The 16,741-nt window shown below is 33.7% G+C and overlaps 1 protein-coding gene across 4 annotated transcripts in view; it reads left to right on the top strand.

The window, feature by feature from the left end:
• LOC150101769 (zinc finger SWIM domain-containing protein 7-like) overlaps window positions 1-11,103 on the top strand; it is a 49,266-nt gene extending 38,163 nt beyond the window's left edge. For all 4 annotated transcript variants that reach the window (XM_090400315.1, XM_090400317.1, XM_090400316.1 and 1 more), the window contains exons 5-6: window positions 7,017-7,042; window positions 10,883-11,103. In XM_090400315.1, the coding sequence (XP_090256441.1) occupies window positions 7,017-7,042; window positions 10,883-10,987 (131 nt within the window). In that variant the 3' untranslated portion in view covers window positions 10,988-11,103. The remainder of the gene's footprint in view (window positions 1-7,016; window positions 7,043-10,882) is intronic.
• The last annotated feature ends 5,638 nt before the right edge of the window (window positions 11,104-16,741 follow it).

Genomic DNA, 16,741 nt, shown 5'->3' with positions numbered 1-16,741 from the left:
GTAAAGAATTGCTGTTCAGATGATGTCAGAAGAATATTAGGAATGGCTAAAATAACAGTCAGAGACTTATCTAAAATCTGGAAGGATGGATCTATCTTCTATCTCCATGGGAACAAAGTTGAGGATTTTGGATGCAATTGTTTTTCCAACAGCAACTTATGGATGTGAGACTTGGAACCTAAAGAAGTCAGATAAGAAAAGGATAGCTGCTTTTGAGATGTAGTGTTACAGAAGGCTCGAGGATATATGGTGAAAGGTGTACAAATGAATGGGTGTTAGAAAAGATCAGTAGAACTTTAAGGCTCCTTAAGGATATTGACAGAAGAAAGTTAAAATATTTTGGATGCATTGAAAGGGTGGAAGGAGGACTTCTCAGAACAGTAATAGAAGGTAAAGCTCCTGGAAAAAGAGGAAGGAGTAGACCGTTAATGAGATGGATGGATGGTGTGTGTGTGTATGGAGTGACTGATCTTCAGAGAGTTGAAGTCTCCAGAAAAGCATACAACAGAACTACATGGTGAGGCCTGGTGTGGCACATGAGGACGTTAGCAAGTCACCGAGCATCTGTGGAAGCCCAGCGAACATATGATATGATGAAGGCACTTCTGATTGTATTAATCCACCTAGATCTTGGTCTTGGTTTGCTAACCTTTCCTGTCCCATTCTATGTAAAATTGATGCAAGTAAAATTTTTCAGTATATGACATATAGAGAACTAGGGGAAATCTGTGGAAGTTGTGTAAGAGTGTGGTTAGTAGGAGTGTGAGGACCAGATTTTTTGCATGGAGAGTGGTGAGTAAGTGGAATGGATTGCCAGAATTGATTGTGAGTTCCCTGACAGTGAATGGATTGAAGGAAAGGTATGATAGGATTTGTGTGAAATTACTAGAAAGTCTTCTGGTACCTTATCTACAAGCATCTTTCAAAAACCCACATTTACTGGCAGATACATTCACAAAAATTTGGCATTCTTAAATCTCTAATTCATAGAGCACATAAAGTTTTCTCTTCCCCAATAATCTTACAACAAGAACTTTCCATCATTAAAAAGTTAATGGAATCAAATGGTTACAACTCCAATCAAATCCAACAGATACTTGACTTTTATGTTCCAACACCTACAGTTTCTTCAACAGTCCGCAGAGTTCCTATTCCGTACATTCCAGGAATCTCAGAACCTATAGGTAGAATTCTAAAAAAGTATCAATTGATTCCAACATATATTCTTATCAACAAAATTTCTTCTTTATTACCTTCTACAAAGGATAAACTGTTTTCTCCATCTTCGGCGGGCATTTACCAAATACCTTGTGAATGCGATGTATCTTATTTTGGACAAACTGGCCGTTCTTTGGAAAAAAGAATAAAAGAACATCAATATTATATTGATTATAACAAACCTCTGAAGTCTGGTCTGGCACAGCACAGTATTGACTCTACTCATGGTGTCCAGTGGGATAAAGCAGTTCTCCTCCATAGATGCAGATTCAAATATGAACGCTTATTCAAAGAAAGTTATGAAAATATCTTACATCGACCGAATTTAAATAGAAATGACTGTATGTCTCTCTCAAAGATCTGGGAGACTTTTATCTTATGTAAAAAACCATTTATCTTAATAGATTCAATTTGTTATTTCTATTATTTCCTAGCACGCGGTAACAATTGTATTTTAATAGGTGATCCACCGAACATTTTGCCTGTATTCCATTCCTATTACTGTTACAGACACTGAAGATGTACTATTAATTTTAGTACGAAATGTCTGTCCTTTTACTAATTAAAGATATCACTGTGGTTTTTACGTGTTACTTTATTATTTAATTACTATGCCATAGGTTCCACTAAAAATTAGGATTTGTGTGTATAACGGATAATTTGGGTTTCTCACGATGAATCTCAGACTCCATGGAGATGCCTTAAAATAATAATGATATGTACTGGACTATAACACTCCTGCTCAAGCATTCCTGAATGCTAACAATATCAAGTTTCTTCCTAATATCCTTATTTTTAATATGATTCTGCCATTGATACCATCTGTTCACTCCCATAATTTTTCTCAGAACTCTCATATCTGTGATCTCTAATCTTTAATCAATAATTTTATTTTTAACTCAGCTGTCAAATCCAGGTTAAAAGTTAAAATAGTTAAAAATAGAACTGTATTCCATTGACTCCTTGCTATACCTCCTTTGTTTATTCTGTTGCCTTATTTAATTTGCCATCTTTACTAAAAATTGGGTTTAAATAGCTGAAATATTTTACTTGTTCTATAAATTCCCTGTTTAACATACAGCTAATGTTTTTCACATTCCTGCCTAAAATCATAGACTTTGTCTTTTTTTTTATTGCTGATTTTCAAGCCAACTTTGTTAAAACAGTTATTCAGTTTAGTTAATGCATCCTGAACCAAAGGAACCAAACCTTGAATCTCCAAGGTTTGGTTCCTGTTCTCAAACTCTTATTTTTTCTTCAATAATCTTTGTGCATTTTTGTCTACAGTTCACATCTGAGAGCTGCTCGACTTTTATTCACTTTAAAACTTTCTTACATATTATTCTTTTCAATATATGAAGTTCAATTTTATCCTGCTCAAGACTAAATAGTGATCACTTTCAATTTCAAATCCTCTGTACACTCTGGTGTCCTGCATCAGGGAGAAAAAACATCACTATCAACAATAACATAGTCAATGAGATTTTTCTTATTTCTTGCCTCTTCTCTCCATGTGAATTTGTGCACATTTTTATGTTGGAACATGGTATTAGTAATAACCAGTCCATGTCCTGAGTAGAAATCCAACAGGTATTTGCCATTATTATTAGTTTTGCTCTTTTCTCCAAATTTTCTCAAAATATTTTTGTATATCTGACAATCATTTCCTACTCTGCTATTTAGATCCCCAACAAGGACCAACTTTTCCTTTTTCATTGTGTCAGTTGCTTTCTCTAAAGCATGAAAAAATTCCTCCATTTCTACCTTAGTAGAAAACCTTCTGTGGGCCCATAGACACAAATAAGTTTCATTGTCCAATTCCCCATTCTGATATTTGCCCACATCGCTCTACTTGAGACTGCCTGCCATTCAAGAAGATTAGCCTTGTATTTTGTGTTGAATACTGTGGCTACTCTTTCTTTTCCTTGATTGTCTTTGCTTGAATATAACATTTTGTATTTATTGCTCAGAAAGATCTAACCAGTTTTTGTTTCAGTCATCCCTATTATGTCGATCTGGTACTTATCTAATTCCTCAGCTAGCTCCATTTCTTTGCCATTCAGGCTTCTTATGTTGATAGTACCGATCTTTAACTCTGGTGGTATTGAGTTGGGGTGTGCTTTCAGATTTGTTCCAGTAGCTGACTTTTCGCTGTTCACCTTGGTTCGGCGAAAACAACGGGGGCCTTGTTTAACCGGGCAACGCCCCAGCCGGCATGAAATTTTATCATGTTGTACTATCATTTTGTATATTGGTTTAAGCCGATAAGAATACAATTTGGTCGGTTAAATCACAAATTGCTAGCCCATTCTCGTTCGTGCAGTATCCAGTAGATACTCAACAGGGTGCACCACGAGAAGGTGAGGATTGGACATTAGGTCAGAAGCCCTGGTCGGTTCTCCGCATTCCTTTATAGGCTATGTGGAAGTCTTCTCTCAGTTATACAGCTTTGACTCTTAAGTACCCCTATTTTCCTATATCTTATATAGGAAATGACCTGAAATTTTCTATATTTTACAAATAAAGACATTTAAATTAACATACGTGATTCCATTATTAACATGTCACCTGTCTCATTCTGCATCTGCAAGATATTATATTCCTTCCAGAAGTCTCTTAGGGTTTCTCACTCTCGGTAGCATCAACAGGCTAAGAAAAATTATTTCTAAAATAATATTCCTTGAAGACAGCAATAACATCCTGTCCATGTTGTTGTTTGCTTATTAAAAAAATCTTATTACTGTGGTTACATGTGTATGTTTAGTCATCCTGGTTCATGATTTTTAGAACAATATTCTGGTGTGCCCTAGAATATTATTTGTAACTTTTATTAAATGCTAGTGCAATATACAGTTATTCCTCAGCTTACGATGCATGCAAATAGTGATTACTCGTACTACAATGGTCATCCAAATTAACACATTCACCAAATACTACCTCACTTTTGCAATCCATGGACCAAGATGTTATTGCTGTCTTGAAGGAATATTATTTAAGAAATAATTTTTCTTAGCCTGTTGATGCTACCGAGAGTGAGAAACCCTTAGAGACGTCTGGAAGGAATATAATATCTTGCAGATGACAGCAGAATGTTTGAATGGTGTTTGGAAGAAGGTGCTGAAAATGCACCCTCTTCTGGTCATGCATTCACGGGATTTGACAAGCCTTACAAGAGATTGCTGATGACATAAAGCTGTTAGTGAAAGAGTTGAAGGTTGGTGATATGTTGAAAGCTGTGGAAGAAGCTCTCAAATGTAGATCTTATAAAGCTAGAGGCACAGAAAGTTGCAGAAGAAAAAAAAATAGCAGAAAAAACAAGAGGAAACTGAGTCCCCAAAAAAGTTTGCTGTGAAAAAATTTGCAGAGGCATTTGTCTCTGTTAATGAATCCCAAAATGCAGAGATTTTGCAAAGTAGACAGAATGATGCAAGCTGCAGTTGCTTGCTACAGAGAAATTTATGCAGAAAAGAAAAGGAAATCTGTACATATTACATTGAGCATAATATACAAATTTTAAAGAAGCCCACCCCTGCTGTCATGTCTTTCTGTGAAGATGAGCCTGGACCTTCCACAAGTTATGCATCTGGTGACCTATCCTCAGAATACTTTTCTACATTTCCTGAAAGCAGAAGCTTTGAAGAATTACCTTTGCTCCATGTGTTCTGTCTGATGTTTTACTGGTAAGGTGCACAGAAACACACACTGTACATTACATTACAGTACTGTAATGCAATGTAATGTGTGACCTTTTTGACTCATGACAGAATCATCAGCATGGAACCCTGTAGTAAGTCAAGGACTGACTGCATTTCATAGAATTGAATAAATTAATAATACATTGAAACAGGTAGTAAAGAATGCTTTTGAAAGTTTTCAAGGTTTAAGTCAAGGACAAGTACTGCACATTACAGTACAGTACAGTACTGTATACCGTATTATAAACAAAGAGTAAAATTAGTTTAAAAAAAATAACAAAACAGACCTATGCATATTAGCATTCACGCATGTTAACTATCAATCTATCCTTTCTTATTATATATATCTACATCTATAGATATATAGCAAGCATTATGGAAGAATGACTATATCCTCGGGTTAAGAATATGTATGGTAAGGCTTAGGTGTCTTTGATTATTCATAATAGTGCTTCATGGTATAAATAACACCAAGAGAGGAAAAAAATACATTTATTGAACTTATATTTTTTTGGTTTTCTACCCAGCTTCTTCAGAGCACAAATTATACCTGTGACAAGCACACAGCACAACTAAATAATTGTAGTAAACAGTTCAAATTGTAAGTTGTCCTTACTTGGGCCAAATAACCATAAAGTTAATGTGGAGAAGTCAGGCTGTCAGGTTTCAAAATGGCAGTCTTCCAGATCTTTGGCAAATTAAAGCAGCCATACTTGTTGGGAGTGCTTCATAGCTGATGCTGATTCTAAAAATAGTCTCTCAGACTTAAGACCTCTGCGTAATAAAGATGTTTTCCTCTGTTTAATCCTATGTAAAGCATGTTCTGCCAATCCGAACTTGCCATACAGATGATCATGGATGTAATTTTTGTGTTCTTCAAGGTAGGGTATCTATCCCTTCTTAACCGAAAATTCCACATGTTGAATTTGTTGCCTCCCAGGTCAAGCATTCATGAATACTTTCCCTAGTTGGATGCAAAGTAGTTACATTCATTATGTATACAAATTCTCTAATGCTCTCACCAGATCCAGCATTCTCAAATCCTTGGTCCTGTCCATTGAATGTGTTTTACATGATTATCTCTCAGTAGTTCATTGTCTTCCTCCCATCTATTCTTTCCAATCTGTCTTCATAGTTGTCCTGCATAATAATTATTTTGTTCTGTTGCTTTTATCATCGCCAGATAGCTTCAGATGCACTACCTCCCTCAACTTTACTTTCTTCTTCTTCTTAATTATTATTACATTACACCTCCAATGAGTCCAAAGACTCATTGAGGGAGGGTACCTGCTCCACAACTGTCTCCACCACTCAATTCACCAACTACAATCGTCATCTATACCGATGCAATCTACCGCCCACCACCACTAGTATTTTCACAGACATATACCAAGCTCCATGTTCATGCAAGTTGTCATATTACAGACAAACAGGAAGATGGGTTAATAACACATTTCTGGCTTATCAAACCACACAAATCTGGCTTGGAACAACATGGAATTGAAAATGCTAACCACGTGATCCATTGGAAAAACACCAAGCCATTACACAGATCTATATATAAATATGAACATTTGTATTTATTTAAAGAAAGTGCTGAAGCCATACTTCATCGACCAAACTATAATCATAATGACTGCCTTACCATTCCTAAAATTTGAGAAATTGTTATTCTCAACTATATTAAATAGGTTATATTTTAATTATCAATTTCAGCCTGATAGCTTTTAACTTAACAAACATGTAATTGCATGTATGCAGAGATTTTAATTTAATGTCCATGTTACTGTTTCCTTTGCTCACACTGATGATGTCTTATGATATACAAGATATATTGTACCATAAATGGTTTTACTACTGTGGTACCCATGTAATTTTATGACATGTTGGATGTAGTTAATTGATCTTCTCTTCTTTTCCTGATGTCTTGTCAAATTGAATGAAATATATTTCATTGGGGTTTTTAATATTCTACTAAAAATGCAAGTGATTAATTACCTCTTGGTGATTAATCATTTGTATTTTTATTCTATTCTTTGAGCACTGAAACTATTTGCATAATATCATAAGAAATTTTATGACTGTTATTTTTATTATTATTAGTTCAAAGAAGAGGAGAATATGTTATGGTAAGCAATTTATAGTATTATTATATATTTCAATTTAGTTCTTTAACACAAGCATACTTATATTCAGAACTCAACAAATTATGCAAAATCCTACTCACAAATTAAAAAAAATATTTTTGAGTCACGACCCCATTTTTTTTTTTTTTAACAAGTCAAGAAGAGGTCCATAGATTGATCAGTGGTGCTGCACCTGTGTTTCTTAAAGATATTTTAGAACATTATTTTTATTAAATCAACATTTTCTATTTTGTTCAGTCTACAGCTACTCACCAGCTGGCAAAATGTACTCACCACTGGTGAGTGGGTGAGCATATTTGTCTTGCCCTGCTTATGTTATTGTTTTACTTATAATAGAATTTTCACTTAACATGTAGTGAACATCTTCAGTATGGTATGTTTGGAAATGAATGTTTTTAGGTGCGAGATGAAAATTCCTTGTCCCACTTATTGGAGGCCTGAAATGACTTGAAAAACTTCTGTGGGTGAAAAACTTCTAGTTTTACTGCTAGGTTATAAAGTATACTTGACAAGAAATTATATTTTTCTATTATTAGGTAGTGAAGTGTATAACTCTGTATATAACAGGTTTTTTATTTTCAGTTCTTTCAAATCTAAAAGCAGCTGCATACACTGTGCAGTTCATTATACTTTCTTGAATCAAGAATACTGAATGCATAAGTTCAAGTATATCATGCTAATCTAATCTTATCAGATGATTTATATCCTAGTCTGACTGGTCCAGTTCTCAGAGTCATTCATTGTCCAGAGGTTATGAATCCATTGTATTCATATATCATCAACTTTTTTTTTTGCATTGTTTGGTCTTCTCATTTAAATCATAAGCTTTATTTATTAAAATGTATTTAATTTAATATATTTTAATTATAAATTTTTTATAAAAGGAAAAAGGGACATTTAACTTAAGACAGCTTTGTAGGAAGACATCAATTTTGGAGCTTCTGTTATTTTCTAGTATATGAGAGCTAACCTCATTGGCTGAGTGCAAAACATTTCTTCTGCTGGTGATCATAGATCTTTAATGGTAAATGATTTTCATCACCAAGAGTGAGACCACCACTATGCTTATTGGAGGATTGATAAAGTTTCAAACCTTTTTCAGGACTTCAGTTCTAGAGTTGAAGTCCTGTGGTACTGAATGTGTTATCTTTCATAAGATAAAGATAGTGAACAACCAGGAAGTGTGGTAATGTGTGATTTAAATTTAATACACCCAACTTCAGGTTGGATGTGTTAAATTTAACAAATCTTTAACTGTTTGTACAAATAAATTTGAGGACATCTTTAATTTAGCTTGCTCATGCATAACCTTCATGAATTAAGTACAGCAGTGAATAAATTAATCCAAACACATTTTAAAGAAAAATTTTAATTTTGCAAGAAAATAAATACAAAAATTAAGCTCCAACTTTACCTAATAATTTATATGAGCTTGTCTGTTCCTGATAAGTTCATTAATTCGCTTAGGAATGGACTCTACCAACAGAGAACACATTTTTCTTATTTTCGCATCTCAAAACTATACTTTTATAATGGATTGTATTGTATTAAGTTATCCTTTGTATCATGATTTAATTTTCCAAGTCTCTTTTTCTCTGTGTCCCACACATTTTCTATTGGGTTAATGTCCAGAGAGTTACCTGGCCACTGAAGCAATTGGATGTTGTGATATTTGAGGAACTCTTTCACTTTTTTTGAAGTGTGGCATGGAGCAAGAGCCTGTTGGAAGATGAGTTTTGTGTTTTTATGACTCTGTGGGACCACTCTTTTATTCAATATTTTTATGTATTGGTCACTCTTCATCATATTATCAAGAGGCACAAGTGATCCTGGACTGTCATGTGTAAAACAACCCCAGAACATCTTTTCAGCTGGGTGGGAGAAGTCTTCTCAGTTGCTGATTTACAAACATAGTGTACTCGCTTGGACAAAAAAATGGCTCTCATCTGAGAATATGACCTTCTTCTACTTCTCAACAGTCCAATCTTTGTACACTGGAGCCTCTTTTTATGCATAGCCTTCATCGACAGTTGTTTCTTTTTTGGTCTATGGGCAGTTCTCCCTGCTTCCAACAATCTTCGATGGACTGTCATCATAAACATTAATTTCACTAGCTGCCAAATCTCTATTTAAGTCTACAGCAGTAAATTTAGTATTTAAGTCTACAAAATGAATCCATACTAGGATTCATTTTGCTTTTCCTAACTAATAAACGATCTTAAGTGTAGTTTTACTTTTTTGTTCACATTATCCTTTTCAGTCAGAAGAAAAGGTAACTGACTCCCTAATCTCTTTAAAATCTCATTAACAGTATCCAAACCAACACCACACTCATCAACTTTCTTTGAGTCAAGGATATGTTCTGAGAAAGAATACATATTTTTGAACGCTTTTCATTTTATACTCATTTTATAGCTACACAAAATGAATATAACACTGCGAATGTCAACTTGTTTACACTATTAAAAATGCACAACACTATTAATAAACATTGTAGAGACAGTTAAAACACATAGCACTCATTATTAAGAGAGACCTCCAGGGAGTCAGAGACTCATTGAGGGAGGCCACATATATACACACACCAGCTATCATACTTATTCTTGAATTTATTCACACTGCTTGCACTCACAACATCCAATGGCAATCCATTGCAACCATGCACCACCCTATGAGAGAAAAATCTAGCCCTCACTTCCCTTCTTGACGGTATTCCTTCCACATCATCCTTTTCTTATGAATCTCTTGCTTAATAAGATGACACATCCATTTGACTCCTACCCTACTTATTCTTTGAACTCTCGGAACACATTCTGATATTGCATTTTATAAGTATTGTTTAAATGCTTCCCATTCAGCAACCAATCTCATTCCACTGAACTACGTATACTCCTGTTGGTCATAATTTCCTGCTTTGTAGTTCAGCATGTAACCTTTTCTGAATGGAACATTTATAAACTTAGTCACTTCCCAAGTAAGTACTGCATGATCACTCTCGCCAACCAGAGGCAGAATAGTTGTCTTTAACTGAAATGTCCTCTGACACTATAATCAAATCTAACACTCTTTGACCTAGAGTTCCTTCTGTCACATGCTGCTTGAGGAAGTTGTCCCGCAATAGCTCAATAAATGCGTTCTCATGAGATTCTACTGCTACCAAATCAATATTGGGCAGCAGTAGAATCCGTTAATGAAGAAGCCAGGTCTCGTTAATACCTACAATCTGAGGTCCTAACATAAGCAACAAACTCTACCCCTTTGTTTCTGATACTCTTAGCATTCATGTACAGACATAATAATCTACCTGCATGATACAGTTGGACAACTTGCAGATCTCAATTCTTCTCTAGTGCCTTATACATATAGACATCTTTGCACATATTTGATGGATCCGAACCAGATGAACACAAAGTCCATTCCCATCATTAACACAGTTATATAACATTGTTGCTTTTACACTCACATTCTCACCATTCTTCCCTTTATAATTTAGTTTCCCTGACTCTGTGTTAGGTCTCATACCAGTTATTAGGTTTTCTAGACCCCTATCACCAAATACAGTCTTTCCTCATTCTCACTCCACACATATCCAAAAAAACTCAATGAAAATTCGTCTTTGTTTGGATTAATTTGTTTGCTACTGTACAAGTTTTTCAGTGATTTGAATTGTTATTTTACAAATCATGCTGCTTAAAGTACTATCAAGGAAATCAAAAGAATAAAGCAGGCTTTATTATGAAAATCAGGTGTATGCAGTTTTTGAAACATTGATACTGTAGCATCATATTACATCATGATGTTAAATATCTTTTCCTTTTATAGTGTAAACATGTTCTCGCTGCTAGACTAAGTAGTGCCTTGGACATGTGTAAACAAGTTGAGTATTCCAATGAGACAGTAGAAATGATGCTGGCTGGCATGGATTAAAAACACTGTTAGTACTTATATTGTATTTAAATAAACTATGTTATTTCATACTTTCAGCTATTGATGTTTTTTAAAATTTATTTTGGATGTAAAATAATTAAATCCTCTGATCTAAATTGGTAATGCATTATTATATTTCTTTGAATAACAACAAAACTTATACCACCATCATGAACCATTTAATTGCAAATATTCTGTACAAAGTAATACAGAAATAAAGACTTGGATATAACACCAAACCATACTGTACATTAAATAGGAACACAGATTTGTACATCAAATTAAGGTGCATACTGTTTCACAATAGCTTGTATTCAACAATTTCCATTCTACTAGTGCTAATACTGTTTACTCAATATATATATATATATAACCAGTAACATTTTATTTGTAGAACAATATAGCAGATTGAAAACTTCATTCTTAATGTTGGCTAGTGTGTGATTAAAAAGGATGAATTTCAACACCTTTTTTTTTTTTACTTCATACCTTAAAATAATACAAATACATATTTTTTAAACCCTTCTTTGCTAACATTCTAATATTACCAAGTCATAAACATATGCAATGAAGCTGATCAAATTAAACAATAATAATACTGTATCATCAGTTATGCACTATTTACAATGAATACCGGTAATGCTATTGCCACAGAGTATCATAATGCTATACAATTACATGGTATTATGACAAGTGTATGGATATTTTATAAAAATGCATATTAAACCTATAGTGAGGCTAACAAAATTATAGCCCAACTTTACTTTTCAATAAAAGTTTTATGAATCATTAGCATTATGCCTCTTGGTACAAACAATGTTATATATTTCCATTAATTATCATACTTTATTAACTGAAACAACATTATGCATTGCTATGTACAAGGTGTCACAACTGTTTTAAAAATACAAAAGAGTAGACAGGAAAGTGTGTCGACAAGAATAAGTCAAGCTAACACGTTTCAGGACGCAGTAACAAATTCACACATTATCTCTGAAATATCACAATTACCTTAGTTCTCTGAAGAAGAACACACATTTTAAAAACTATCCTGAGATCAAAACTTAAGATTTTAAAGGCATCTATGCTCCAAATTTTTAACATCCTTTACAGAAAAACATCAAACCTAAAAATATTTATAAAAATATATCCAGAAATGGCTTTGCAATACATTTTTAAATATTTCAAACCAAGTAGATATGATAAAAATATAACATCTTAAAAATATATATATATAAAAAGTTTATGATTTTTGTATGAAAAAAAAAAAAAACTTGTTGAATAAGCAGGCTAAGTTATTTTTCAAGCTATATCACCTTTTAAGATAAAGAAACACTAAATAATGCTGTCAAGCATTCTATAGATAAGAAAGCTAGAATCTTGTAGTGCAGATGAGCTCAACCACTAATTGTAATCTGTGTGCCTATTGGTAAATATATAAAGAATCTTAAAAGAGAAAGCAAGAACTCTATCTATTGCATTCAACTCTAACCTTAAAATACTGATGTGAAAATCATAACAATGTTAGTTACATTTTCAGATATGCTCAATGCTTTCCTCCATACCAAAAAAAAAAAAAAAAAAAAAAAACCTCTGTATCTGACTGAGCATATCAGAATTAACATTGTGAATTCCTCCCCCCATTTCCAGACTTATCCGACACCTTATAGTTTCCTGACAGGAAATGAAGTGTTCAAATGATACTACTGTAAGAATCAAAATGCAGTATTGTCTAGTTTTACATCATTGCCTTTGCAAGATGACTATCAGCACTGAATAGTGTTCTGTAGCATAGTACTGGTATCAGAAATAAAATTTGAAGTTCAGAATAGGGCTTATCAGGAACACAGATATAGTATATGAGGGGTAGTGACCATACATAAAATGCCAAGTCACCTTGTTATTGTGATAACCAATATACATACAATAGAAGCTATATTGTCATAAATAATATGATTTGTGTTTTACTAAGCATAGCTTACCTGAGAAAATGGGAAGGGGAGGGGAAATCAGAGTGGAAATGCTTGATGTTTTGTTTGCTTTGCAAGTAAATGGACAAAATCCAGGATGTCTTTTGCTTTAGTAGAGATATGCTTATACACTTGAAACTTTGAAGATTACATTTGGCTTTGGTAAATATAGTGATCTCTCAATTATCTTACCCTTGAATGGGTTAGCATGTCAAGTGACTCTTTAAATGGCACTTTTGTAATTATGCATTCAGTTAACTGACCAAATGGGTAATTGAGAGATCACTATATTTCCACTGCTTCTTTTGCATATGGCAAAAATAAAACTTATAATTATCTCTCTCCTCCAACTTTCTAACGAAAGAATTCATTGACAGCATCAGAAGTTTTTTTAAGTGCACAGACAAATGTAGTTAACTGGATGCATGAGATCCTGTGCATGCTTTTTAAATTGAAAAATATAATAATAAAATATAATCAGTAATTTGTAATTACTAAAATAAAAAAGCCAAAAGGCTTCACTTTGGCAATGCAAAATTATATAAATTAAGTGGATATTAAATCCAACATCATCTCAAAGCCGAATACAGAAACTATAAAAGTTTCATATGAAAATTGACCAGAGAGCTTGTGGGAATACACTTGCCACCATACACCGACTGAGAGTTTCTGCCTGGTCTCTGACGAAAACCAATGAAAACAGCTGTCAGACCAGTGAAACATTATCGAAATGGACCAATAGGAGGAAAAGAGAGTTTTATAGTTTCTGTATTCAGCTTTGAAATGATGTTGGATTTAATATCCATTTAATTTATAAAGTAATTTGTAAAAATCTGGATTTCCCCTATCTCTTGAGAGTGATATTATCAAGACTAACTGTAAACATGCTTATTTATAAATGTGTCATAATGGCAAACCACAGCTAAGTGTAATGTTGTGCTAAGCAATTTTCATAGTCACAAAATATGTGGATATTACAGTCTTTTCCTTATTCTCTATTTCATATGTAGAAAGCATCCTTCATATTTTCACATAGCCAGCCTGGTTGGCTGAGTGGTTATGTATTGGCTCTACAACCAGCAAGCTATATGTATGTATGTGTGTGTGTGTGTGTGTGTGTGTGTGTGTGTGAAGGTAGGGGAAACCACTTATTGTGGGCCTAAAAGTTTCATGCTTGGTCTCTAGAGCAGGAGTTCTGGATCAGGGAAAAATTGTTAAAAAAATTAATAAAATCCTTAGCCCAACCACAGTACTTATGTACTATAGGTTTACAAATTTTGAGTGGGAGTTATAAATTTTTTTTTAAAAAAATGAAAGCATTGTTTAGTGCAAACAATTTGAATCTTAGAAGGTTTAAACATAGTCATAGTTGTTTGGAAGAATCAAGTGTTGGGTTTATATCTGGAAATCCTACTATAAAGACCAAACATGGAGCTTTTCAAGCCACTTCATGCCTCCAATACAAGAATTATCCTGAAGTCACTTTACAGTTCCTTGTTGCCATGATAATATAGTAATAGTTGCCAAGATATTACCTTTGAATATTGTTACCAACTAGTTCAGAAAGAAACATAGGATGTGATCAAAAATATGAATATTTTCTGTTTCTCTGGTAAACCCTAACTGCTTAGTTAGGCACTGTGCATGCAGTTATGGCAGTTATGTAATGTATTGTTCCAGTCATTTTTGGTTAAAATAGTAAGTGAAACATGAATTAATGCTGATAGCATTTAATGAGCTAATAAAGTCTGAATGGTTCAATCATTCTTAAGGACAGATGAAATATTACTTTTAAAACCACATATTCATCAAAAATGCAAAGTATCCTACTGGAAATGAAGATCCAGTTGTTGAAGTGCATAATTTAGTAAGTTTTTAATGGTGGTTTCTTTTGTGAAAGCTAGAAACTTATAGAACATTTAATTCTGATGAGCTAAGGGGAATTTTTACTCCAGAGACAAATGTGTATTTTCAAGCTACTTGAGACTCCAACAAGCAAGGCCTTCAACTCAGTTGATGAAAATCATCTGTCACCCAAAATGAAGCACATCAAAAATTCCTAGAGTAAGAATTTATGGTACCTGTCTGACTGAATGGGCACTTCAAAATGACAATGCCCTTTCACATGCAATCCAACATGTGCTTAAATTTTTGACCCAACACAGTATCCAAACTTCTTTATATTCTCTATACTAGCCAGAAACAACTCTGTATGACTTTACTTTCTATCCTAACATTAAGAGAATCTGAAAAGGCAAAAATCTGATGTTAACACAAAAATTATCCCATCAAATACAATTAAATAAGATCTGTCTTTATAAAGCTTTGCATCTTGACTGTTCTGCATATATGGTTTCTTGGAAGATGAGTAGTATCTGTGGAATGCTATGAGGACATATTGAAGATATGTGGGTTGCAGAGTTTAACTAATAGACCAAAAAGAGGATATGATAAACATGTATAAGTTAGTAAGGTGAATTTTAACAATTGATGCAGAAGAAAATTTTCAATATATATGACAATTAGGGAGAAAAAATAAGGAATTGACTTCAGGAGGTTTAGTAGAGATGTGAGAACTAGATTTTTTGATTGGATAGTGGTAAACAAGTGGAATACATTGCAAAAGGTGGTTATGAACATTCTGTCAGCAAATGAGTTTAAGGATAGATACAATAAGTGTTGTTTGAATAACAGTGTGAGACTTTCCCAATGAATCTCCATACTCCATGGAAATGGAGTATGGAGATTCATTGGGAAATTCATTCATTGGGAGATTCATTCATACGTATAATAGTAATAAATACAATTCGACAGACACATTTAGGGATACCAAAAACCAGATTTAATAGCTACTTGCCATACTGACAGAAATGCTAGAACAAATGCATATATATGTGTGTGCAAAAGAGTAATAATCCTCCTTTGGTTATGGTATTCCTTAATCGTTATTAGAAACGAATAATTTCATTTCTAATCAGTGACATTGCAATGTGGAAGTTCCCATAAAAGACAGCATAAAAACAATCTCTGTTGAGAACACTAGGTAACTCAACCTTGAAAATAAAATAATTCAAGTAAAAATAAACAGGAAATCTGGTTTTTCAAACTATCATTTTGTTACCTTTCCTTTAAAAAAATTAATATAAAATAGAAGAAAACAATGTTCTTAGGATAAGGATACTCTCTCTGATAAGGTTTGCATTATTTGAATTGAGCAGAAAGGGAGAAAAACATTGGAGATGCTAAGTTGGCACTGATGCCCCGTGAATGAAAAGATCTTGGAAATTCATCTAAGATGTAAAGAAATTTTTAAGTTATTTTTCTAGTGATGGTATGTTAGCTGGTTTCACAGAGAGGTAGCAGAATCCCCCCCCCCCCCCAAATTGAGTTTTTCATCTCACAAGACAGAAAAATTGGCCAGAGAATACACATGATACACAGAGTATAGACAGAATTAATTACCCTATCTGCATTAATTAGGTTTCTATTAAGTCAGTTACTTGGTTGTGACAGCTGCTGAGCCTGTCACCGATAACAAAACCTTTATAGGTTTTGTTTCTCTGGTCCCCTTCAAGTTCGCTATAGTGACAGTTACTGCAATAGACTATTATATAGGAATAACCCACTCCCTTTCCTATGTGTTTCTACAGTGATCTCCATATTTGTCAAAAGATATAAATAAGACTGCTATGGACATAAACTAAAGAAAAAGATGCAAGGGAAATGACTTAAAAAACACTGAAATGCCCTTCAAGTTCGCTATAGTGACAGTTACTGCAATAGA

Source organism: Typopeltis vanoorti, chromosome 11 (assembly GCF_054136105.1).
Source record: "Typopeltis vanoorti isolate ZY-2024b chromosome 11, IOZ_Tvanoo_1.0, whole genome shotgun sequence".
Classification (NCBI taxonomy): Eukaryota; Metazoa; Arthropoda; class Arachnida; order Uropygi; family Thelyphonidae; genus Typopeltis; species Typopeltis vanoorti.
This window is presented reverse-complemented; position numbering and strand designations above follow the sequence as displayed.